The sequence below is a fragment of the Pleurodeles waltl genome, chromosome 10 (assembly GCF_031143425.1).
Source record: "Pleurodeles waltl isolate 20211129_DDA chromosome 10, aPleWal1.hap1.20221129, whole genome shotgun sequence".
Taxonomy (NCBI): Eukaryota; Metazoa; Chordata; class Amphibia; order Caudata; family Salamandridae; genus Pleurodeles; species Pleurodeles waltl.
The window spans coordinates 131,796,120-131,821,870 of record NC_090449.1 but is presented as its reverse complement, the minus strand read 5'-3'; the positions used below and the strand labels follow the sequence as shown (position 1 = coordinate 131,821,870).

At 46.0% G+C, this 25,751-nt stretch overlaps 1 protein-coding gene across 1 annotated transcript in view; it reads right to left on the bottom strand.

The window, feature by feature from the left end:
- The window catches only part of LOC138261213 (cytochrome P450 3A21-like), a 223,842-nt gene that overhangs the window by 63,052 nt on the left and 135,039 nt on the right, over window positions 1-25,751 (bottom strand). Inside the window, exon 9 of the mRNA XM_069209966.1 lies at window positions 14,991-15,075. Within this exon, the coding sequence (XP_069066067.1) occupies window positions 14,991-15,075 (85 nt within the window). The remainder of the gene's footprint in view (window positions 1-14,990; window positions 15,076-25,751) is intronic.

Sequence of the window (25,751 nt, the reverse complement as noted above, 5' to 3'; positions counted from 1 at the left end):
GCAAGGATTACAGGGGGTGTCCCTGGGGGCATGGGAGGGCACCTCTGGGCTCCTTCAGAGCCCACAGGTCCCTTAACGCCTGCCCTGAGCAGGCGTTAAAAAATGACGCAAACGCGGCTGGACGTCATTTTTTTTGACCCGCCCACTCCTGTGCGTCATTTTTGCACGGGAGTTTAAATATGGCGCACAGGCCTGGGAGTCATTTTTTAGAAAGGAACGCCTACCTTGCATATCATTAACGCAAGGCTGGTTCCCCCTTCTAAAAAATGGCGCACATGGTGGAACTTTGACGCCCGCTGCGTCGGACGTCAAAGTATAAATATGGGGCAGTGTTTGCGCCGAATGTGCGTAAAAAAAAACGACGCAAATCCGGCGCAAACAGAGTATAAATATGCCCCTAAACGTCTGCGCAGAGCATGTTCACCCATTTTGGGTTGCATTTCTGGTTGCATGGCCTGAGTGATATACCTCACTTACGCTTGGAGAGGGATGCTGCGCACCCCTGCTTGCTACCTCAAACTCTATTTAGCAACCCAAAACAGTAATATGGTGTTTTTGACTCTATAAACGTCACAGTATACACCTGGCACAATCTTCTGGAATAACAGGCTGGTTCCATTCTGTATTCTCCTCACATACCAGTGGCTTGGAGCTCCTGGTTCCCTATGGGTCACAAGAAAGGGGCTGTATGCCTCCTACACACACTTGGGATCGCTAAAATGAGCAATTGTTTTCATGATGGTTCAGTGGACATGTGGGAGAGGGAACAGGAATTATTATTACAGAGCCAGAGTGACATGTTGGGTGATGATCTCCTTGAGCCCCCTGATGTGCCTGCATTTTCCTCTCTAATAGAGGTAACCACCCCTATTAGCTTAGTAGCGAGAACTTACATATATGCTCAGAAGGCAAGCAGACCTTAATTGACTAAACCCCAACTCAAATGACAGAGGGATCTTGGCATAGTTATATCTGATAGACAATGGCAATATTGCTGTTCAGTCATTCAGACTGTCTCGCTACATGGCAGACATAGGCTGGTAGATTTTAAATATATCAATCAAGTATATTACACCAAGGAAAGACTAGTCAGATATGGTCTGAGAGACGCCGCTGATTGCCAACAATGTGGTGAGAGTGCAGCAGGATTTCTGCATACTGCATGGTTCTGTCCTAGAGTGCGCAAGTTCTGGCAGGCAGAGTTTGGAGATTTGGAGGCCATAACAGGGGTATCAACAGAACGCACTCCGATGCAAACGCTATTAGAATATGATAAAAACCAGGCAGGGTGGTTAGGTGACTGGATGGAGAGTTACTATGAGGTGGGCACGTGGCCCACCGCCAACCCTTAAGGAATGGCACACGGATATGGTTTACTGCAACACACACAATGACATATATAGTGAATTACTTCTACCGCAGAGCTACCTGAGGAACCCTTGGGCACCATACCAGAACTACCAACTGGGCAAGGAGGCAGGGGTGGTGGAAGGTGAGGAAGTACCCAATGAGGTAGATGGGCGACGGTGAGGCTGTAAGTGTCCGTAGGGTGGTCATGTGTCCCAAGTAGCCAGTAATGTGAGTGATTGTTTTTTACATTTTACATTTTATGGTACACCCCTGTCTCACCGTACGCTTATGTACCTTTAGGTCCCAATGGGGACTTGCTTTCTCCTATTATCGTATGATGAACAATAACCTTGCTGAAGCTGAATTCATACTTGCTTACATGTCACCTGTATGCCTGCCAATCTGTTTATACATTATCAGTGGTACTTAACCGGTTCTGTGCTGTGGACGTAATGGGTATGTCCTGCGGCACAGTGCTCGTGTGCCCAGGACGTAACCATTACGTCCTGGGCACAGAGCCGAGAGGGAGCGCTAGCACTCCCTCTGTGTTCTTCCCTCCCATCCCCCAAAGACAGGGATGGAAGGGGAAGCCCTTCCCCTTCCACCCCCAACAGCTCCCCGACCCCCCGACCCCCCTGTGACACCAGCGCGCGATCGTGCGCTGACCATCACAGAGACCCAGCATTTCTCTTCTGATCACGTGGAGGAGGCCTGAGAGGCTTCAAAGGGAAGGAAAGGAATTTCCTTCCCTTTGAAGTCTCTCTGAGCAGTTTAAAATGCCCACTAGACACCAGGGATTTATTTTTGATCAGAAATTGGCATAAGGGGAGCGACCCCTTGGGCAAGGGTCGCTCCCCAGGGGGCATTTTTTTTTAAGGCCTTTTCTGCCCCCCCCGGGGCCAGATCGGCCTATTATTAGGCCGATCTTCCCCAAGGGGGGGCAGATACCACTAGGCACCGGGGATTTTTTTGTTGTTGTTGTTTTACAGATGGGGAGCGACCCCTTAAGCAAGGGTTTCTCCCTTGGAGGGGCAAATTGTATTTAGGCCATTTCTGTCCCATTTGGGGGCAGATCGGCCGATTTTAGGTCAATCTGCCCTCAAGAGGGGCAGAAACCACTAGGCACCGGGGATCTTTTTTTTTGCGCCACTGTCACGCAAGGGGAGCAACCCCAAGGGAGGCAGGGTGGCAAATATATTTTAGGCCATTTCTGCCCCTGACGGGCAGATCGGCCTATTGTTATTAGGGAGATATGCCCCCATGGGGGGCAGAAGCCTCTAGGCACCAGGGATACATTTTTTGGGGACTTTTTTTTTGTTTTGTTTTGTTTTTTAGAGGTGGGGAGCGATCCCTCAGGCAAGGGTCGCTACCCGGGGAGGGCAAATTTATTTTAGGACTTTCTGCCCCCCGAGGGCAGATCAGCCTATTGCTATTAGGCCAATCAGCCCCCGGGGGGGGCAGAAGCCTCTAGGCACCAGGGATAAAACATTTTTTGTTTTTGTTTTGTTTTTTAGAGGTGGGGAGCGACCCCTTAGGCAAGGGTCGCTCCCCGGGGAAGGAGGGGGCAAATTTATTTTAGGCCTTTGCTGCCCTCCCTATTGTTATTAGGCCGATCTGCCCCCAGGTGTGGCAGAAATCTCTGGGCGCCAGGGATAAAAAACGTTTTTTTTTTCAGAGGTGGGGAGCGACCCCTTAGTCAAGGGTCGCTCACCTGGGGGGCAAATTGTATTTAGACCATTTCTGCCCCTGTGGGGGCAGATCGGCCGATTTTTGTTAGGCCAATCTGCCCCCCATCGGGGCAGAAACATCTTAGGCACCAGGGATTGGTGTGTGTGTATGTGTGTGTTTTCTTTAGTGGGGCAGCCCCTTAGATAAGGGTCGCTCCCCATGGGGGCACATTACTGTTGGCCATATCTGCCCCCCACTGGGGGCAGATGGGCCTATTTTTGGGTGGCCATCTGCCCCCAAGGGGGGGCAGAAGGCCCACCAGAGGCCAGGGAAGTGTTTTTTTAAAAAATAAGAGGGTGGGGGTATGGCCATACCACCACCCTAAATAAATGGGGCTAAGGTTGTTCTGCCCACCAGTGGGCAGATGGGGCAATTACCCCTGATCAACACCCCGGGGGGGGCAGAAAGTCTACTAAATGCCAGGGAATTAAAAAAAAAATATATTGGAGTGGTGGCTACCAACCAGTATGGGCCTGGTTACGCCCCCACCTCAACTGAAGGGGGTAACAGTCTTTCAGCTCTCCCTTGCACTCTAAAACATCTTATCCCACAGCAAGCAAGAAGACATTTGATTATTTGGGGTTTTAGTTTTACATTTGGGCCATGAGAGCTTGGCTTACTCTCAAAATCGTCCCACTTGGAATGGTGAGGGCTGCACTTTATGGACTTTGGGACGCTGCCATGTAGAAAAATCCACAAGACCTAGACACATCTGAAAACTAAACATCTGGGTGATTCCAAGGTGGTGTGTTTCACATGCACCCTGCACCATTTTTGTACCCACAATCCCCTGCAAACCTCCAACTTTGCTGGAAATCACATATTTTTCCCACGTTTTTGTGATGGAACCTTCCAGAATCTGCAGGAATCCACAAAATTCCTACCACCCAGCATTGTCTCATCTATACCGATAAAAATTCTGCTGCACATGTTAGCCTAAAAATGTTTTTTTGCAAACTGCCCTTTTGGACCCCCTTTGCTTCCCCCTCAATATTGACATGTTTTTGGCTCTTCCCTTTCACAAGCACTTGGCCCACCTACACAAATGAGGTATCATTTTTACCGGGAGACTGAGGGGAACATTGGGTGGTATGAAATGTGTCCCAGTGCGGTGATCCTACACAGAAATGTGGGAAAAATGAGATTTTTTAGCTAATCTTGAGGTTTGCTGAGGATTCTGGGTAAGAAAACATTGGGGGATCCACGCATGTCACACCTCACTGGACTCCATCGGGTGTCTAGTTTTCAGAAATGTCTGGGTTTGGTAGGTTTCCCCAGAAGGCTGCTGAGCCCAGGACCAAAAATGCAGGTGCCCCCGCAAAAACAGGTAGTTTTGTATTTGATCATTGAGATGTGTCCAGATAGTGTTTTGGGGCATTTCCTTTCGCGGGCAGTAGGCCTACCCACAAAAGTGAGGTACCATTTTTATCAGGAGACTTGGGGAAATGCTGGGTGGAAGGACATTTGTGGCTCCTCTCTGATTCCAGAACTTTCTGTCACTGAAATGAGACGAAAAAGTGTTTTTTGGCCAAATTTTGAGGTTTGCAAAGTATTCTGGGTAACAGAACCTGGTCAGAGCCCCACAAGTCACCCCATCTTGGATTCCTCTAGGTGTCTAGTTTTAAAAAATGCGCTTGTTTGCTAGGTTTCCCAGGTGCCGGCTGAGCTAGAGGCCACAATCCACAGGTAGGCACTTTGTTAAAAACACCTCTGTTTTCTGTGAAAAAATATGATGTGTCCACGTTGTGTTTTGGGGTATTTCCTTTCGTGGGCGCTAGGCCTACCCACACAAGTGAGGTACCATTTTTATCGGGAGACTTGGGGGAGTGCTGGGTGGAAGGAAATGTGTGGCTCCACTCAGATTCCAGAACTTTCTGTCACCGAAATGTGAGGAAAATGTGTTTATTTGGCCAAATTTTGAGGTTTGCAAAGGATTCTGGGTAACAGAACCTGGTCAGAACCCCACAAGTCACCCCATCTTGGATTCCCCTAAGTGTCTAGTTTTCACCAATGCACTGCTTTGCTAGTTTTTCCCAGGTGCCGGCTGAGCTAGAGGCCAAAATCCACAGGTAGGCACCTTGTAAAAAACACCTCTGTTTTCTGTGAAAAAATGTGATGTGTCCACGTTGTGTTTTGGGCCATTTCCTTTCTTGGGCGCTAGGCCTACCCACACAAGTGAGGTACCATTTTTATCGGCAGACTTGGGGGAACGCTGCATGGAAGGACATTTGTGGCTCCTCTCAGATTCCAGAACTTTCTATCACCGAAATGAGAGGAAAAAGTGTTTTTTTGGCCAAGTTTTTAGGTTTGCAAAGGATTCTGGGTAACAGAACCTGGTCAGAGCCCCACAAGTCACCCCATCTTGGATTCCCCTAAGTGTCTAGTTTTCACCAATGCACTGGTTTGCTAGGTTTCTCCAGGTGCCAGCTGAGCTAGAGGCCAAAATCTACAGGTAGGCAGTTTGTAAAAAAAACCTCTGTTTTCTGTGAAAAATTTGATGTGTCCACGTTGTATTTTGGGGCATTTCCTTTCGCTGTCGCTAGGCCTACCCCAAAAAGTGAGGTACCATTTTTATCGGGAGACTTGGAGGAACTCTGGGTTGAAGGAAATTTGTTGCTCCTCTCAGATTCCAGAACTTTCTGTCAACGGAATGTGAGGAAAAAGTGTTTTTTTGGCCAAATTTTGAGGTTTGCAAAGGATTCTGGGTAACAGAACCTGGTGAGAGCCCGACAAGTTACCCCATCTTGGATTCCCCTAGATGTCTAGTTTTCAAAACTGCGCAGGTTTGCTAGGTTTTCCTAGGTGCCGGCTGAGCTAGAGGCCAAAATCCACAGCTAGGCTCTTTGCAAAAAACAGCTCTGTTTTCTTTGTGAAAATGTGATGTGTTCACGTTGTGTTTTGGGGCATTTCCTGTCGCGAGTGCTAGGCCTATCCACGCAAGTGAGGTACCATTTTTATCGGGAGATGTGGGGGAACACAGAATAGCAAAACAAGTGTTATTTCCCCTTGTCTTTCTTTACATTTGTACCTTCCAAATGTAAGACAGTGTGTAAAAAAAGACGTCTATTTGAGAAATGCACTGTAATTCACATGCCAGTATGGGCACCCCAGAATTCAGAGATGTGCAAATAATCACTGCTTCTCAACCCCTTATCTTGTGGCCATTTTGGAAATACAAAGGTTTTCTTGATACCTATTTGTCACTTTTTATATTTCAGCAAATGAATTGCTGTATACCTGGTATAGAATAAAAACCCATTGCAAGGTGCAGCTAATTTATTGGCTCTGTATACCTAGGGTTCTTGATGAACCTACAAGCCCTATATATCCCCGCAACCAGAAGAGTCCAGCTGACGTAACGGTATAGTGCTTTAAAAAATCTGACATCGCAGGAAATAGTTACAGAGTAAAATGTGGAGAAAAATGGCTGTTTTTTCACCTCAATTTCAATATTTTTTTATTTCAGCTGTTATTTTCTGTAGGAAACCCTTGTAGGATCTACACAAATGCCCCCTTGCTGAATTTCTACTTTTCAGAAATGTTTAGCTTTCTGTGATCCAGCATTGGTTTCTTACCCATTTCGGTCACCAACTGGAAGGAGGCTGAAAGTACAAAAAATAGTAAAAATGGGATATGTCCCAGTAAAATGTCAAAATTGTATTGAAAAATTGGGTTTTCTAATTCAAGTCTGCTGTTCCTGAAAGCTGGGAAGATGGTGATCGTGCCACCGCAACCCTTTGTTGATGCCATTTTCAGGGAAAAAAACACGAGCCGCCTTCTGCAGCCCTTTTTTCCCATTTGTTAAAAAAAGAAACAAGGTTTTCACTGTATTTTGGCTAATTTCTTGGTCTCCTTCAGGGGAACCCACAAAGTCTGGGTACCTCTAGAATCCCTGGGGAATTGGGAAAAACGGACGCAAATTCTGTGTGGGTAGCTTATGTGAACAAAAAGTTATGAGGGCCTAAGCGCAAACTTCCCCAAATAGCCAAAAAAAGGCTCGGCACAGGAGGGGAAAAGGCCTGGCAGCGAAGGGGTTAATACCTCTGAATGTAATATATTGCTCACTGCTGTGCCCTGTTGAACTGTATGTACTAAAACCTGCTTAATAAAAAAGAACATATATATATTAAATGAAACTTGTATTGCACACAGTATAAGATAGGCTACAACAAAATGCATAAAAAGTTTAGGATAAAAAAGTGTTACCAAAATATAGATTTTAGTATTACCCAGACTTCACAGTGCAGTTTTTTTTTATAAATGTCCTTCAAAATCGCACTCTTCACAGCTCAGATGGTAACCCCCTTCCAATATCACTTACAAAGAATAAATCTGTGTCCCCAGGAAACTTAGAGTAATTACATCAATTAAAGGCAATAGCGGCTTCCAAGCACCCTTTACATTTGCAGATTGACAAGTTGTGCACATTTATATTTCTTCCACGCAAGCAGGAACCATGGCAAGAAGGCTTGTTGAGCTGCCTACCACTCCTTCGGTTTCACAGCACAGGAAACTCTCTACTTTACTCTGAAGCATCTCTGCTCACGGAATTGACCACACTGGGACAGTTCTCTCAGGGGAACTGTTTTCCTAAATTTAAAAAGCATGGGCACATCATGCCCCACAAAGCCTGTCTATTTCGACCACTGATGCATTGGGTAAATATGATTTCATTCAATATACCTTATGTGTGGACAGGCCACTAAAAATATCTAAATGTTGTATTGTTTTCAGCATCTGTGTTTCATGTGTCTTAAGACACAGAAGGATATCATATTCATACAGAGAGATCATATGCTGGCATCGAGCTATATCTATTCCATTTACCATTCCATATCGCTGGAAGTGTTTTGCTAGGGGCTCTATGGCCATCACAAACCAGAAGGGTGAAAGAGGAAATCTCTTTCTCATGCCCCTCTTTACTATCCATTCTCCTGAAGATACTGCTCACTTTTATAGTCTGGCCACTGGGTCGGTATACAGCAGCTAGATCCAACTTTGCATGCCTTGAAGGTCCAAGTCCCCTTTTTCTCATGGCTATATACCATGCAAGATCAACTCAGGGAGCAATAGACCTTCTCTATGTCAAGCACCTTCACTGAGGCCAACAAGTATGCTACAGGGACCTCTGTTAGGACTTGAAACTCTCTACTAAGTGTTAGGGAGTTTTGCGACCTGGCACAAAGTCATTCTTTTCAGGGTGTATAAATCTTGTAATCAACATTTAGTAATGATAACAGCTTATACAATGCTTTGCCGTACAAGTCTATACTCTGCTTGGGTAGAATTACAATCACTGCTTCCCTCATAGACTTTGAAAGAGTATTTCTCTGCAGTTGTTGGATAGTTCTAGGAGTTTCAGACATATCCTAGATGTAAATAAGTCATAGAAATGAAATGGTGGACCTTCTGTCTCTGGGGCTTTGTTCTTATGCCTCATATGACTAGCTTCTCTCAGCGCTTCGACCTTTACAGGCTATCCTAGTGCTTCCCTCCAAATGTTGGTTCGCATTTTTTAATTTTTTAGGGCCAGTTACTCAATTCTGACCTACTTTGCTTGTTTTTCGAGAACATTGCTGGTAGTGCACTGGTCTTGTCACTCTCAGATGCATTCCTTTTGGATATGTTTTACAGTTGGAATATTGGATACACTATGGGCCTCATTACGGCTCTGGTGGCCGGCGGAACACTGGCGGTAACACCGCCAACAGGCTGGCGGTGTACCGGCAGTGTATTATGACCATGGAGAATTAGCCACGACCATACCACCGGTCCCTCCACTTGACCAGCAGGCTTCCACCAGGCAGTCATGAACCCCAGGACAGCGGTGCAAGCAGCGCTGCCCTGGGGATTATGAGTCCCCAACCGCCAGCCTGTCCATGGCAGTAAACACCGCAATGGAAAGGCTGGCGGCAAGGGGGACTCGGGGTGCACCTGAGGAACCCCGCACTTCCCATGCATTGGGCATGGGCGGTGCAGGGGCCCCCAGGCACAGCCCCATCGCTCATTTCACTGCCCGAATTTCGGGCAGTGAAATGTGCGACGGGTGCTTCTGCACCCACTGCACATCAACATTGCCGCTGTCTCTATTATGAGCCGGCTGCAATGTTGATGTGACTTTTCCGCTGGGCCACCGGACGGAAATGCTGTTTCCGTACACTGGCCCAGCGGACAAGTCATATTAGGGAGCCACAAATATCGTCAGCACTGGCAGTATAGGTTCGCCTGCGGCTTCGGCGGTCTTTTTGTAAGACCGCCAAAGTCGTAATGAGGACCTATATGTGGAAGCCATGCCTCTATTTTCCTGACTGTTTCTTTACATCTTGTGTTTTGGTTTGTTGATATATTACATAGTCTGAGGTCATGGAAGTAGCTTAAGTTCCTTCTTCTCAGTCCAGTTGGCTTGCCATATATGTCCTCCTGTATGACTCTAAATCATGCGACTGACTCGACTTAGCAGAGGGCAGGGCATCTGCCGCTGCCACTGAGTCTGTACATTCTGCCATAATTAAGCACAAATTTCTCTAGACAGCCACAACACAGGAAGAGCTAGGTGTGAAGGGGATGCACCTGCATACTGATAGTCTTCCTGAGCTGGGAGAGGGAGAGGTGGTTCACACTTACATGTCATAGACTGTGTCCTGCCCTCATACAATGGTCTTACTTACCCCCTACTGATCATCTGGGCCATCGCTGTGCTGAAAGGAGGAATGGCTGTGAACTTCTAAAGGTTCCTTTGAAGACACCCCTTCATCAAGGACATTTTTGAGTATAAGTACTGGGGCTCTGTTGGACCTGGTCCTTTTTACAGCATCATCCCCAAAGTTTTTGCCTTCCTCCTCTTATTTTTCTGACCTCTTTTTGTTGGCTTTAGGACTCTGAGCATTTTATCACTGCTGATCAGTGCTGAAGGGCATGTGCTCTCCCTTCTAAACCTGGTATGATTAGCTTACACCTGATTGATACATTTAATTTACCTATCAGTCCCTTCTAGAATGGTATCCCTTATACCCAGGGCCTGTAAATTAGTGCTATAGTGGGCCTGCAGCTCTGCTTGTGCCACCCACAGAAGTGATCTTTTAAACCTGTCTCAGTCCTACCACCGCAGGGCCTGCATGTGCAATTTCTGCCACAGGGACCTGGCATCTAAATTGGCTTGCCAGGCCGGGAGCTCCCCTTTTACTACATATCAGTCACCCCTATGTTAGGCCCTAGCTAACCCAATTGGCAGGGAACTATGGGGGTTATTTTGACCCCGGCGGTCGGTGTAATAGTGGCAGTAGTATCGCCAACAGGCTGGCGGTACATACCGCCACTATTGTGACATTGGTGGTTTGGCCAAAGCCAAACCGCCAAGTTAACACATTAACCGCCATGGCGGTAACGACCGCTGGGCTGGAGACTACAGTCTCCATCCCGGTGGCCGTCACTAGGCCGCCCATAGGATTTTGACCCCACCCACCGCCATGATTTCTGTGGTTTCTGTACCACCACAAAACCATGGCGGTAGGCACTATCAGTGCCAGGGAATTTCTTCCCTGGCACTGATAGGGGTCTCCTCCGCCCCTTCCCCTCCCCATAGTCCTCCCCTCCTCTCCCCCTCCCCACCACGACATATACACACATACACGCACATACATACACACCCATACACACACGCATACCCACATTCGCCCACGCATTCATACATTCATACACACACACGGCAACACTCACTAACATACATCCAGGCACACACGCAATCAAACGACACAACATGCACGTACACTCACACCCATTCATGCACACACGCATTACACATGCATTCAAACACAGTCACCCCCCCACACATGCACACAACACCCCCACCCCCTCTCCTGTCGGAGCACCTGACTTACCTGCTTGCAGGGGGTCCTCTGGCAGGAGACGGGATGTGGCACTCCTGCCAGCAGCAGCGTCCGCCAGCAAAACACCGCCAGGCCGTATCATGGCTCATGATATGGTCGGCAGAGCCACCTTACTGCCATCTGCCGCCATGACCGTAGCCAGAATTCCACCAGCCTTCTGGCGGAATTCCAGCTACGGTCATAATTTGGTGGACGGTCGGTAGCCCCGACGACGGTATGTTGACGGCCGCCGCCGTGGCGGGAGACGGCTTTTGCCGCCAATTTTATAATGAGGGCCTATGCATGTAAAAGGTAGGACATATGTCTTTAGGTACTAAAGACATGTCCTAGTAGTGACAAACTTCCTATTTAGTTTCTTACTACTTTGAGCGCTGCTCATCTCAAAGGATTGCAATGGAAATGCCCTAACATAAGTCTACGTGGTAGTGTCTGATCTATGAGGGGTGGGGTAGGCATGTTTAGTATGGTTGGAATGGTAGTGAGAAATGCTGCTTGCTGGAGTAGGTGGATTTTTTCTTACCATTGTAGAAATGCCACTTTTAGAAAGTGGGATTACTCTGTGGTTATAACTTTGGCGTATTGCTGCTTGACTACAATCAACATCTAGGGCAGAGTGACAGCTGGGCTTTGTTCGTACTTCTCAGACAGCCTGTACACAGGGATGGTGGAGGTGTCACAAGAGTGCATTTGCATACTGAATGGTCTTCGTGGGCTGGGAGAGGTAGAGGCGGGCACATCTGCACCTGTTAAGGCTGTGCCCTGGCCACATACACAAAGGGCTTGTTTACTCCCTACTGATGTCTGGAGCCAGTGCTGGAGGAGAAAGGGGACATTCTTGGAACCTGTTAGTACTGGTTGCAACCCCCCAGCCCCACCTTTTTGGAAGCAGGACACAAATGAGCTTAAGTACAGGAGGTAGTAACCCCACAGAGAGAGACACTGCATGGACTTGTATACGGATGCTGCTGGAAGGGGCTGTGACTGCTATTAGGAGTAACCTACTTGCTGTGCTGACCAGTGGCCTGCTAGGTCCTCAGTAGGGTTGCCACTGGACCAACAGGACCCTCCTCTGCGGGTCTGCCCTCACCCTGTCTCAGGGCTCCAGTGTTCAACAAGGGGTCAGCAGAGGATTCTCCCTCCTCTTGCTAGTGCTGCCCCTGGTCCTGAAACGATAGCATCTGGGAGCGCTATGTTTTACACTGAAGCGTGTGAAGAGTGCTCAGCTTTGCCTGCTTTGGAGTCTCTTTTTGTTGTTCCCTCGGGCGCAGGGAAGCGCCCCTGTGTCCCAGTGATGGTGACCTTCTCCCCCTGCCACCGGAAAAGACTAAGGTCTATAACCATTGGAGTTCATAAGTATATAAACCTCACCAGGACCTTTGGGTGCCTTTCGTCTCCTGCTCCTGCATACAAGGAGCCCGTTGATTGATCCCGACAGGGATTGTTTTCCTTTCACAGACTAATTACAGTGAATGTTCTGATAGAAGCATAGGTGCTTCGAAGCTTGATGCTTATATGTTGCCCTTCATGTGGCTGTTAAGTCCCTAAAAGAAGCGAATGCATATTTAGCCCACAGTATACTCTTCAGGCATTTATCATGATAATTAGAATAGCACTTGTATTATTTTTTATTGTCTTAGATTTGTCTTTGATTAGGATAATGAGTACTATCTGAAAATGTACATGTTCTAGAAAACATATCTATTTATGTCATTTTGGTCTGGTTTTATAAACAATATATATATATATATATATATATGTATATATATATATATTTGTTTTTTTTGTTTTGAGCTGTATTATGAATCGTGATTCCAAGCGTCTCAATTTTATCTCTCGTTCTCCTCCTCTCTCATTGCAGTCAATACTTGCAATTCCAAAGAATTTCATGCCTTTCCAGCTCACTCCATCATGTATCATCAAATGTTTAGTCATGGCATAAGTCAAATCCTTGTTTTGCACAGCTCTTATGTGTTCTAAAATACATTTCTTTAGGGGGCAAATCGTACTCTCCACAGAACGTAATCCACAAAAACAATCTATTATGTAAACCACATAGCTGGTGTTGCAAGTGATCCTTTTATTGATTGTCAACTTCATTGAAACCAGACAGAGATTCATTCAGAGAAAATATAAATATAAAGTGTAGGAACCTGGCTCTGTATATACTATCTCAAAGTGAGAGATAGTGTGCACAGAGCCCAAGGGTTCCCCTTAAAGGTAAGATAGTGGCAAAATTAGATAATACTAATGCTCTAATTTGTGGTAGTGTGATCGAGCAGTAGGCTTGTCAGAGGGTAGTGTTAAACATTTGTTGTACACACATAGGCAATAAATGAGGAACACACACTCAAAGACTTAACTCCAGGCCAATAGTTTTTATATAGAAACATATATTTTCTTAATTTTATTTTTAGAACCACAAGTTCAAGATTTGAAGTAAATACATGAAATGAAAGGTACTCCACACAGGTAAGTTAGGAACTTTGAATTAGAGCAATAGAATACACAGTTTGAGTAAAAATGGCAATAAACTATTTTATAGGTGGACACAGTGCAAAAATCAAACAAAAGAATCAAACGAACCAATAGAATCAGAACAGAATGAAAATCTGATTGTCAATCTCTCAAATCATAAGTTGACACAACAAGAAAGGACTCTTTTAAATACAGGACTAACGTTTTGTCCAGAAATGCATTAGGATCGTGTGGAAACCAGAATTGATCTATATAAATTTGTGTGGAAATTGAAACTGGCTAAATCTTTCTCCAAAAATGCTCCTAAGGACCGATTACATAATGATTATGATGTACTGACCCCTAATTTAACTAGGCAACAAAAATCTGATATTAAGCCAGCCTATGATTTGATGTACAATCTTGAAGATCGCTGAAACTCAAGTCCTAGAGGAACTAGGAATCAACACAGGAGGGCACTGCCGAACTAACTTCAAGCCTAAATCTAAATTTTGTCCAGCTCTCTCACCAGGCAACAAGATGTATATATTTCATGATCTGGTGGTGGAAGAACTAGATAGAGTGGAAAAGATCAAAAACACCAAAAGGGAAAATATCACTCTGCACGAACGTAAAGCACTTAAGGAACTCATAAAAAATCAAAGTTTGGAAATAAAACCATGTTGTGCTTTGCTGTTATCCTAGAGTGTAGTATGTTGTGTCATGCTATGCTATGCTATATTATGATGTGTTGCTTTGTGTTGTGTCTTAGTGCCAGCCACGTAACTACATACAAAAAAAGAATCTCTCTCCATTGCAAGCTACACATCATGTTGCTTCTACAGACTAATAAAATAATTACCTGATGTCCTATCCTCAAAACCAAAGGGTAACACAAATAAGACGATGCAAGCGCCCTCAAAATGACACGGATTTCATGGACAGCTGAACCAAGCAATGCAAAGCATGAAAACCACAGGAAAGCCAGTGGCCGTAGGGAACTGATCCAAAGCCCACTCACCCTCTCTGTGCAATTATACTTGTTTGAGGAATTGATGACATGAGGTCTTTGAGACAAATAAGCTGTCCAGACCTAAATATGGTCTCCACCCCACCAAAGTCCACATTGCAACCTGGATTTGAAATAGCCATCAATAAGAGATTTTAAATTTTATCTAGAACCCATATTTTGTAAGGTGGCTAGAGTTAAGCTATGGACCCCAAACTCTGAAGAAGTTGAGAATGAGACCAATATCAGATGAAGGTCAACTTGCTCTAATGCAAGAACGGTCAACTTTTACATTTTCCATTAACTGCATCCCTTTGTGTTTAATGGATAGTTGTTTCGTTGTTTACAATTCACTTGAAAGTTTTGTGTTTTTTCTACAACCCTTTGTGTCCTTTTTTTAGGTTTTAAGCATCGGAAATGTGCAATGCATATCGTTGTGATGTATGTTATAATTATTTAAAAAAACAAATAACTCACTTCCTCTACCTGTCAGTCCTTCTCATCTCGATCACTATCATAGGCATTAAAACCCACTTACGATTGTGTACATTCTAGGGTATTACCTTTGTACCCATGATTCAGGTCACTGGATGAGGGAATGTCTTCTATCTGAGAATCAACCATCAACTGCAAAAAATCCACTCGATTCTGGGAACAGAAGGAAAGAAAATCAGTATATTGAAAACATTAGAGTTAGAGATGCCTAAGGCAAATCAGTGAAAAATCAGTGAAAAAGTTCTTATACAAATGTGTACAGTCTCTAAGAATTAAGCTAACGTGTTACGGTGATTATTTGCTTTACAGGATTATTAGGGGGATCAAAGTATGGCATCTACCCAAGTAAAAGTGAACCTGGAACTCCTTTTTATGACACATGATCAGACTGCAATATTTCACTTTATACAGCCAATGACGACAAATCAAGTACTGTTTATTATAACTGCCTAGTTGTTATGTTCACTAATAGAGCGTAATTATTTGGGGTTTCTTTATACAGCCAATGCCGACAAATCAAGTACTGTTTATTATAACTGCCCAGTTGTTATGTTCACTAACAGAGCGTAATTATCTGGAGTTTCTTTATGGTTAACCATGGATGCCCCTGGTTTGAAAACGTGTTTGTCAGAGGCAGCCCCTCTGCTATGGTGAAGATGCGTCACCTCCATCCCCCGCCAACAACAGCTGCAAACCTTTAAAAATAAAACAATAATAAATGTAGTTTATTTTTGTTTCATCTTTAAAGGGGCTGGGCCATGGGGAGATGACAGCCATGTAGGGCAGTGCCAGCAAACCCCTCAGTGTGCGTGTATGTTTGCCCAGCCGTCTTGGGACGGACAAACACACATACGCACAGGGCTCTCCCCAACCCAGCACTGTGTTGCCAGGTTGGAAAGAGCAGGCAGAAGGTCCCACTCTGCCTTGGAGCACCCAGCCAGAGAACTCCAGTCTTTTGTAACACTGCTCTGAGAAGCGTCAGGATGGGCCGCAGGGCAGGCTGGGAGCCTGTGCCTGCAGTACAGCTGAGAGCGGCAGTGCAGCAGTCATGGTAAGTTTTTATATATATATATTTATACTTTTGTTCCACCCCGCCTGTTTGTCACTACATTTAACTATGACAGCAATATTTGATATTTTGGACTGGAAGCGAGCCGCAAACTTTGGCCTCATTTAGATTCTTACTTTATTACCAATTCCACTTTCTTTCTTTCTTCTTCCATTGCTAGGTGTAAAGTATTTGTACCAACACACACAGTAACTCAATGAAAACACTACAAAATGACACAAAACAGGTTTAGAAAAACAGAAAATATTTATCTAAACAAAACAAGACCAAATCGACAAAAATCGACCATACACAAGTCAAGTTATTAATTAAAAAGCAAAAAGGGTCTTCATGTTCTTTTAAACACAATGCTAACGCAGTTAGCGTGAAAATGTGCCTGGGTTGCATCAAGATAACCCGCACGGGCGAGTGTGCATCTAAAAAGGAATGCAGTGTGTCGATTTCTCACCCGCAAGCGAGGTCGTGCGTCATTTCTCCTTCTCCGGTCCGATCGGCATGCGTTGTTTCTTTCCCCGCAGGAAAGAGATGCGTTGATCTGGACAAAGCACCTCGCGTCCGGGCAGACATGCGTTGTTTTTTCACGCCCAGCAATGTTGCATTGTTGCAGCCTCTGTCAGTGATGCCGAGCGTTGTTTCTCCAGCCGCATGTGTCGATTTCACAGCCGCACTGCAAGGTCAATTTCAGCTGTGGAGCCGGCGGCGCATTGTTCTTTTAGCAGCTCTCGGAGGTTGCGTCGGAAATTTCCCCTCAAGGCGATCTGTGCGTGGATTTCCAACCTTGGTCTGCCAGCTTCACTTGACAAGGCCTCAGGAACTGGATAGGGCACCACGTGGCAGGGCAGGAGTCTCAGCAGAGGCTACAGGTGCTGGCAGAGAGAAGTCTTTGCTGTCCCTGAGACTTCAACAACAGGAGGCAAGTTCAGTTTCAAGCCCTTGGAGAGTTCTTCACAAGCAGGAAGGCACACCAAGTACAGTCTTTGCCCTCTAGCACAGACAGAAGCAGCAACTGCAGGATATCTCCACAAAGCACAGTCACAGGAAGTGCAGCTCTTCTTCCTCAGACGTTCCTCTTGGTTTCCAGAAGTGATCTAAAGTCTGTTGTTTTGGGTGCCCTTCTTATACCCATTTTGCTCTTTGAAGTAGGCTTACTTCAAATAAGTCTCTCCTGTTTGTGGAAGCTTGCCTTGCCCAGGCCAGGCCCCAGACACACTAGGGGGTTGGAGACTGCATTGTGTGGGGGCAGGCACAGCCCTTTCAGGTGTGAGTGATCACTCCTCCCGTCCCTCCTAGCACAGATGGCTTATCAGGATATGCATGTGTGGTAGATGGTAGAATGTAAGGGATCTTATTCCTGAGGCTGATGTCATACTTGACATCAGAATGGAGTGTTGGGAGTGCAGGTCCCGGAGGAGCTGATGGAGAGCAGAAGGAGAAGTTGGTCTTCATAGGTTGTGGATAAGATACTCCTATTAAAGAACCTACTCATCAATTTATGGACTCATAGCATTCTTTACAGTTGGTGACGAGGATGGAGACTTTAGGAGTATCTTAACGCTGTGTCAAGTTTCAAGGAAGCTTCTTTTGGAACTGTCATGACAGAGGAGAAGAGGAGATTTCAAAGTGAAACGGCTCCATCCTCTACAAATTGATTTTCAACAATTCAGTGAGCCATATATATTTATTTTGTTTACTTTCTCTTCCTCCCCGTTACCCTGCTCTTTAAGAATTCTTCAAGTGGGAAAACCTTATTATTTTTTTTAAGTCAACTGTTTTGGTTGCCCTCGAGCGCTTGCATCACACGCGTGTATCAGCTTCGTTATTACTCGCACGCTGGTTCTGCTCGAACGCCTTCGCACAATAAGGATCTTTCACGTGCTTCCGTGTGAATGTGTTTACTCTGTCGAGCGCAGACAAAGGATTACACATGCAGCGTGCATTTTACTTACTTACGCTTTGTACACGAGGTTTTCCCACAGTTTCGTCATGCAAACCTCTTCAGCTCTTGGGAGCCGGTAACCGCTTACGGGGAGAGCAGTTTTTTTTGGTAACCGCTTACGGGGAGAACAGTTTTTTTTTTACTTTTGGGAGCATTCAACCTGAGCTACGGAAGCATTCACAAGAAGTTCCTTAGTACCTACGAACGGAAGTGACCAAGAGCAACCGCCTTTAGAAAACGAAGTGAAGGTTTTCCTTTTGTAACAACGAAGGAGAGTGCACAAAGAAGTTTTTCTCATATCTCCATATAAAATTCTATATAACGTTATAAACAGTACTTTCTCAAGGATCATATTGTCTTACAACATTTTATAAACATAAACCTACCATTTGTAAAAATCTTTTTTTTATAGTGTGAAAAGCAACGTTTTGCTAAGTTTTTGTTAAGCAAACAGTAAATTCGTACTATTACATTTTGCGAAGCTCATAATGCAGAATATATCTCCTCCACCCTTTTTTCTAACCACACCAGGAGAACCACCGATAAAGTGGTCTAAGTGGAAAAAGACGTTTCTACACTATTCCAGAGTATGTGGAACTAATTTATCGAATGAAAGAAAAACAGCTTTACTGATGCATTGTTTAGGGTGTGAAGGACAAGAAATGTTTGGAACTTTACCTGACACAGGCGATGAAGGAACAGATATAAATGAGTTTGAAATATGCTTGAAAAAGTTAGATCTGCATTTCTTACCAAAAATTAGTACAATTTTGGAGCGATACCATTTTGGAATGAGAGAGCAAAAACCAGGAGAGATTATTGAGGAATACATCACTGCCTTAAGAAAGTTGGCATCTACATGTAAATTTGGATCTACAATCGAAGAACGCATTAGAGATCAATTTATGTTAAGGTGTTCGAGTATTAAAATTAGACAGGAATTATGGAGCAAGGAAGATCCGTCTTTACATGAAGTGATTATTCTAGCTAAGGGTGTGGAACACACTTTAGCTTGTGTAGAAGAGTTGGAGAGAGGGGAAAATGCTGCAATAAATAAAGTTACTACAAAGAAAGAAAATTTAAGGAAAGAAATAGATTGTGATAAAGAGGAAGAAAAAGTTATTGAAGGGCAGTGGTCCAGGTCCAAAGATACGAAGTGCTTCCGCTGTGGCAATGCTGGTCATTATGCATCGTATAAGAAATGTCCTGCCATCAATATGACTTGCAAATTGTGCAATAAAAAGGGTCATTTTGCCAAATGTTGTAAGTCTACTAAGAGTCAAACGTCAGTGAAAGTTGTTGAAGACTGCATTCTATCGGTTTTCACCTGTGCTCAATAGAAGAGTCATCCATGGGATATAATTAATTAATGTTTTAGGTGTAAACAGTGAGGTATTGTTCGACTCTGGAGCATGGCTAACTTTGTTGTCAAATGATTTATTTGATGAACATTTAAGCCACAAAGTCAATTTAAAAGAGCCAGATGTTATACCAGGTGCATATGCCGGACAGATCATTGAATTAAGAGGTTACTTTGAGTCTGAGACCTCTTTCAAAATGAACATGATTTATGGGAAAATGTATGTCCCAGTCAAGGGAGACAGTTCATCTACACCAGTTATAATCAAAGGCAAATTTATTGAAAACCTTCAGAGAGTATGTGAACTGACCATGCAAAGTGGAAAGGGAGAAGTTCCACCAAAGTTTGTTAACGAATACAAGGAAGTATTCAGAGATAAGTTAGGTTGTCTAAAGAAGTATGTTCATCGGATAAGGATTAAAGAAGGGTCTGTTGCGGTAGCCGGCAAAGTACGCCCCATTCCCATCTATAAGAAAGGAGATGTTGAGAAGGAAATACGGAGGTTATGTGATGAAGGAATAATTGAGCCAGTGGAGTCCTCAGAGTGGATTTCACCCATAGTAGTGGCACGCAAACAAACTGGAGAAATTAGATTGTGCGTGGATTTGAGAAATCTTAATAAGTATGTGGTCAGTGATCAATTTCCACTACCAAATATAACGGAGATGGTTACGTTATTACATGGGTCTAAGTATATCAGCAAGCTAGATTTAACCTCAGCGTACCATCAAGTCATGTTACATGATGATTCAAAAGATTATGCCACATTCATCACGCCTTTTGTAACTTTCAGATTTAAGAGATTGCCTTTTGGGTTGGTGTCTGCGGCTGTGGTATTTCAACGCATAATGTACAATCTGTTTAGTTCAGAACCTGGAGTGAAATGTTTCCAGGATTACATTTTGGTACATGGACAAACTGAAGCAGAGCATGAAATGATAGTAAGGAGAGTTCTTGCCGTTTTGAAAGATCATGGTTTGGCTCTCAAACTTAAGTGGTGCTCTTTCTGTAATACTGAAATGGAATATTTGTTCTGCTTTCCCTCTTATCTCATATCCGAGCTTACAGAACCTCTCTGGAACGCACTCCTGAGTTTAAAGAAGACATTTATTGTTGTTAATTCCCCACCTACAAGTTCCTGAGAGACTAAATTAGTAGATTGGAAGCACACGTTCAAAAGTAGTTGCAGCAATGAAAGCAAAATATATCAAAGTACTTCTCAGTTGCAATGTACACAGTAAATATAGGTGAAGATATTTATAGGATAACTTCAAAGCAAAGCATAAAAGTCAAATTCATCACCGTATGGGCAAGGCAGTAGGGCCTATACTCAGCTTCATCTTTCTGGGGTCTGCAAGTTGATGACTCTGGTCAACTGCGAGAAAGAGATTCTCCACCCAAACGGGAGACGGGCAACTGACGTCTAGTTCCCGTCTGAAGTCAAGCAGATTCAAATCTAACTCACTGTAGCCCAGAGTCATCCTTAAAAGCAAACTCAGTGTGAGAGCCGAAGACGAAGAACCTTTGAGAGGGGTCAATTCTCCTGAGCTCCTCGTTCTCAGACTGGATTGCGAGGTAAACACAAAATCTAGGTGCTCTTATCAGCTAAGGTCTGGTGTGAAGAAAACAGCTTGGTCCACCTTGTGGAAAAACACAGCTTGGAAAAACACAGCTAATTTGTAATGTCTCAACTGCAATGTCTAACTCCAAGTTAAAGCCAATAGGCAACTAACCTAAATATCAAATGTAATGTCTAATGTCATGTCAAAGCTAATAGTCAGCTAAACTGAATACAGAATGTAATGGCTAATGCCGTGTCAAAGCCAATAGGCAGCTAAACTGAACAAAACACATAGGCCCTCATTACAACATTGGCGGTAAAAGCCGCTGACCGCCGTGCAGAAGACCGCCAACACACCGCCGCGGAAAACCGCCACAGCTATTATGACCCACATTTCGGAATACGCCAAAGTTCAGACACCCACACAAGTCGGCCACACCAAAGGTCAGTGATAAACGGGTGAAAACAAAACCTCCACCATCACGCCAACAGAAATACGCCCACACTATCACGACACACGAATCCACGCGGCGGTCTTTCAACCACGGTATTCCATTCGCGGTACATACCGCCGCGTTCAAAATACACACACATTTACAAAACACAGCTACATTGGACAATTCAAAATACACACACCTGATACACATACACACACCACTCCCACACACCCAATACAATATAAAACACACACCCACATCACCCACAAACCCCTAGGACCACAATTACTGAGAGAAGGCCAGAGAGAGACACCACCAGCAAGAACAACAGCATCCAGAGGCACAAAATACCATCACCCACACAACTTCCACGCACCTCACACAACACACCATTACATATCAGCACACTTATCACCACACAATCCACCCCACACATCACCTACACCACCACATGGCACGGCAAAGACACCCCAGGTTCTCGGAGGAGGAGCTCAGGGTCATGGTGGAGGAAATCGTCCGGGTAGAGCCACAGCTTGTCGGATCACAGGTGCAGCACACCTCCATTGCAAGGAAGATGGAGCTATGGCGCAGAATAGTGGCCAGGGTCAACGCAGTGGGACAGCACCCAAGAAATTGGGAGGACATCAGGAAGAGGTGGAACGACCTACGGGGGAAGGTGCGTTCCGTGGTCTCAAGACACCACCAGGCGGTTCAGCGGACTGGTGGCGGACCCCCACCTCCTCACCCACAACTAACAACATGGGAGGAGCAGGTCTTGGCGATTCTGCATCCTGAGGGCCTCGCCGGAGTAGGTGGAGGAATGGACTCTGGTAAGTCAAACCTTAACTATTACATCCCCCACCCTACCTGCATGCTATCACATACCACACCCTTACCCCCAGCACCCCTTACTCCTCACATATGTCCCAACATCACAAACCACCCATCCCAACACCAAGCCCTGCATGCAACAACAGAGCATGGACACCCATCACTAAAGCATGCCCATGGCACATACCCATACAACCCCCTAAACCACCATCACACAAGCTCCCACACAGGAATGCAAGCACTGGGGTACACGCTCACCCACCCATTGCACACCATGACACATACAGATGTAATAACCATCCTTTTATACCCCTGCAGGACCCCTACCCAACGTCACCGGCAGGAGGGTCCACACATGTCCACACCACCAACAGAAGAGGCCCACAGTGATGACAACAGCTCTGTCCAACCTGATCTAGATGACCAGCCCGGACCGTCGGGGACCTCTGGACAGTCGGTTCCCCTCACACTAGCGCAGGCCATCACAGACCTTTCCCCCTCTGGAAACACCAGGACAGCACCCACCCAGCGGGCCCATACCTCCGTCCCCAGGACACGTCAATCAGATGTGTGTCCACCACTACAGGGAACCCAAGATAACCCACCACCCCAACAATAAGAGGGACCTGGGGGCAGTGGTAGAGGGCACACGGTTTAGGGGACGGAGGCCCAGGAACACAGGGGAACTGGGAGGGCTGCTGTGCGTCAGGGGGCGGACAGGCCAAGGGAACCCACTCTCCACGAGGCCCTCTCCTCCATCATGGGAGCCTACCACCACTCCCAGGAGACGATGGCAACAGTACTGGCCAAGTTTCAGGAGACCCAGCGCCTGCAGGAGGAACAGTATATGGGCTTCAGGGAGGAACTCAGAACCCTCAGCTCCACCCTGGGCACCATCGTAGGGGTTCTGAAGGAACTCGTGAACACAAGGAGGGACACTGTGGCAGTACAAGGGGCCCCTGACACTAGCATGGACGATGAACTGCCCACCCCCTCCGCCGGCGCTAGTGGACAGGACGCCCCAACACAGGACCACCACACCAGCACCCCACCCCCTGCAGAGGGAGAACCACCCCACAAATGGTCCCTGAGATCCAGGACAAAGACAGAGCACAATGCCAAGACCCCCGCCACGAAATGAGACCACCCTGATTGTCATCCTACTGTCCCACTTTGTCACCCTGCCCATACTTAAACTGCCCAACCTCCACTTCCTATGCCCATTTGGGCAATGCACCTGTGAGACCAATAGACTGGACTCTGCCATGGACATTCCTCCGCCATCACCCCTAACCATTTCACTACCCCTCCAATATTGAGCACTTTAATAAATACACTTAAAACACAAAAAAATCTGCAGTCTGTTTGTTATTTCAAAATAGTGTATTAGCAATTATAGTGACAAAATGCTCTTTCAATTGTAATGTCAACATACCTATATCACACAGCTCAAGTCCATGAGGAATCAAAGAAGATGTCACACTGTGGGACCCACATCTGTAAAATCGTAAGGGAAAATGACAACTCAGTGACCATACACTGGGTGAAAAGGACAGACAGTAGAGAGGTAGTAATGATTAAGTACATTTAGTAGGCAGGTCTGTACTCTTACCTGTGTCTCACTGGAAATATTGCTGGATCACTGAGTCCCTGTTGTTCATGTCTTCTTCTTCTGCTTCCTCGTCTTCACTATCCACAGGCTCCACAGCTGCAACAACACCGCCATCTGGACCATCCTCCTGCAGAAAAGGCACCTGTCGTCGCAGTGCCAAGTTATGAAGCATACAGCAGGCCACGATGATCTGGCACACCTTCTTTGGTGAGTAGAATAGGGATCCACCTGTCCTATGGAGGCACTGGAACCTGGCCTTCAGGAGGCCGAAGGTCCACTCGATCACCCTCCTAGTTCGCCCATGGGCCTCATTGTAGCGTTCCTCTGCCCTTGTCCTGGGATTCCTCACTGGGGTCAGTAGCCATGACAGGTTGGGGTAACCAGAGTCACTTGCAAATGGCGAGGAACAAGTATTAGACACACACTAACCTGTATGGTAACCCCAGACCCAGACAACCATTCCCACTCTCTTGCTTCCAGGTGCTCACCTAATAGCCACACACGGTGCTTCTGGAGCTGACCCATCACATAAGGGATGCTGCTATTCCGCAGGATGTAGGCGTCATGCACTGAGCCAGGGAACTTGGCATTCACATGGGAGCTGTACTGGTCTGCCAAACATACCATCTGTACATTCATGGAATGATAACTCTTCCGGTTTCTGTACACCTGTTCACTCCTGTGGGGGGGGACCAAAGCCACATGGGTCCCATCAATGGCACCTATAATGTTGGGGATATGTCCCAGGGCATATAAATCACTTTTCACTGTAGGCAAATCCTCCACCTGAGGGAACACGATGTAGCTCTGCATGTGTTTCAGAAGGGCAGACAACACGTTGGAAAACATAGACTGGGACATCCCTAATGCTATGGCCACTGTTGTTTGAAATGACCCACTTGCTAGGAAATGGAGCACTGACAGCACCTGCACTTGAAGGGGGATTCCTGTGGGATGGCGGATTGCTGACATCAGGTCTGGCTCCAACTGGGTACACAGTTCCTGGATTGTGGCACGGTCAAGCCTGTATGTGATTATGACATGTCGCTCCTCCATTGTCGACAGGTCCACCAACGGTCGGCACACCGGAGGATGCCGCCATCTCCTCACATGTCCCAGCGGACGGTGCCTATGAAGGACAACAGCGAGCACAGAGTCAAACAATTCAGACGGTACGTACCCACAGTTTACACAGAACACCAATCATACACAAAAGGTGGCCTGTATGTGTGTTGAGTCTAGGCCTAGGTATGTGTGACGCAGTTGGAAATGAAGCCATGTGGGCCCCTGAAATGGCGGCTATCTGACCTCTAAAGTGGGACAATGGGATGTGAGGTAACTGGGCTGGCGTTGTACACCGTCGCATTAGGCGTTCGAAGACCGCGGCGCAATGCTGTATTGGTTAACATTGGCCCTTATGAGTCCCAGGCGCCAGTGACGATGTGCGCCGGCGGTGACGTTACGCACCGCCGCGGACGTGACCGCCATTTTCTATTTGTTCAATCACTCGATACCTGATCTTCGACAGGAGAGGACCTACACTGCAAGTGCTGCTATGACCTCGGTCTGGAAGAGACAATGGCTCGAGTGTCTGGGGAAAGGGCCCCTGCCTTCACGTCGGAGGAGTTGGAGAAGTTCGTGGATGGGGTCCTCCCCCAGTACACGCTAATCTACGGTCCTCCAGACAAACAGGTAAATACACTGTGAGCATGCTGTATGGGCTATGACTGTGTGGAGTGGGGTGGATGAAAGAGGGGGGGGGGGAGATTGAGGCGTGCATGAAACGACGGTGAGTGCATGTGCATCATGGCAAGGATAGGGATGGGGGCCAATCACTTTGACGGTGCAGTTGGTAATAACTACTCTTTTTCCCCTATACATTTCATGTAGGTCAGCGCCCACCAGAAAAAAGATATTTGGCGTGCCATTGCCAAGGACGTACGGACCCTGGGGATCTACCAGAGACGGAGCACCCACTGCCGGAAAAGATGGGAGGATATTCGCCGCTGGAGCAAGAAGACAG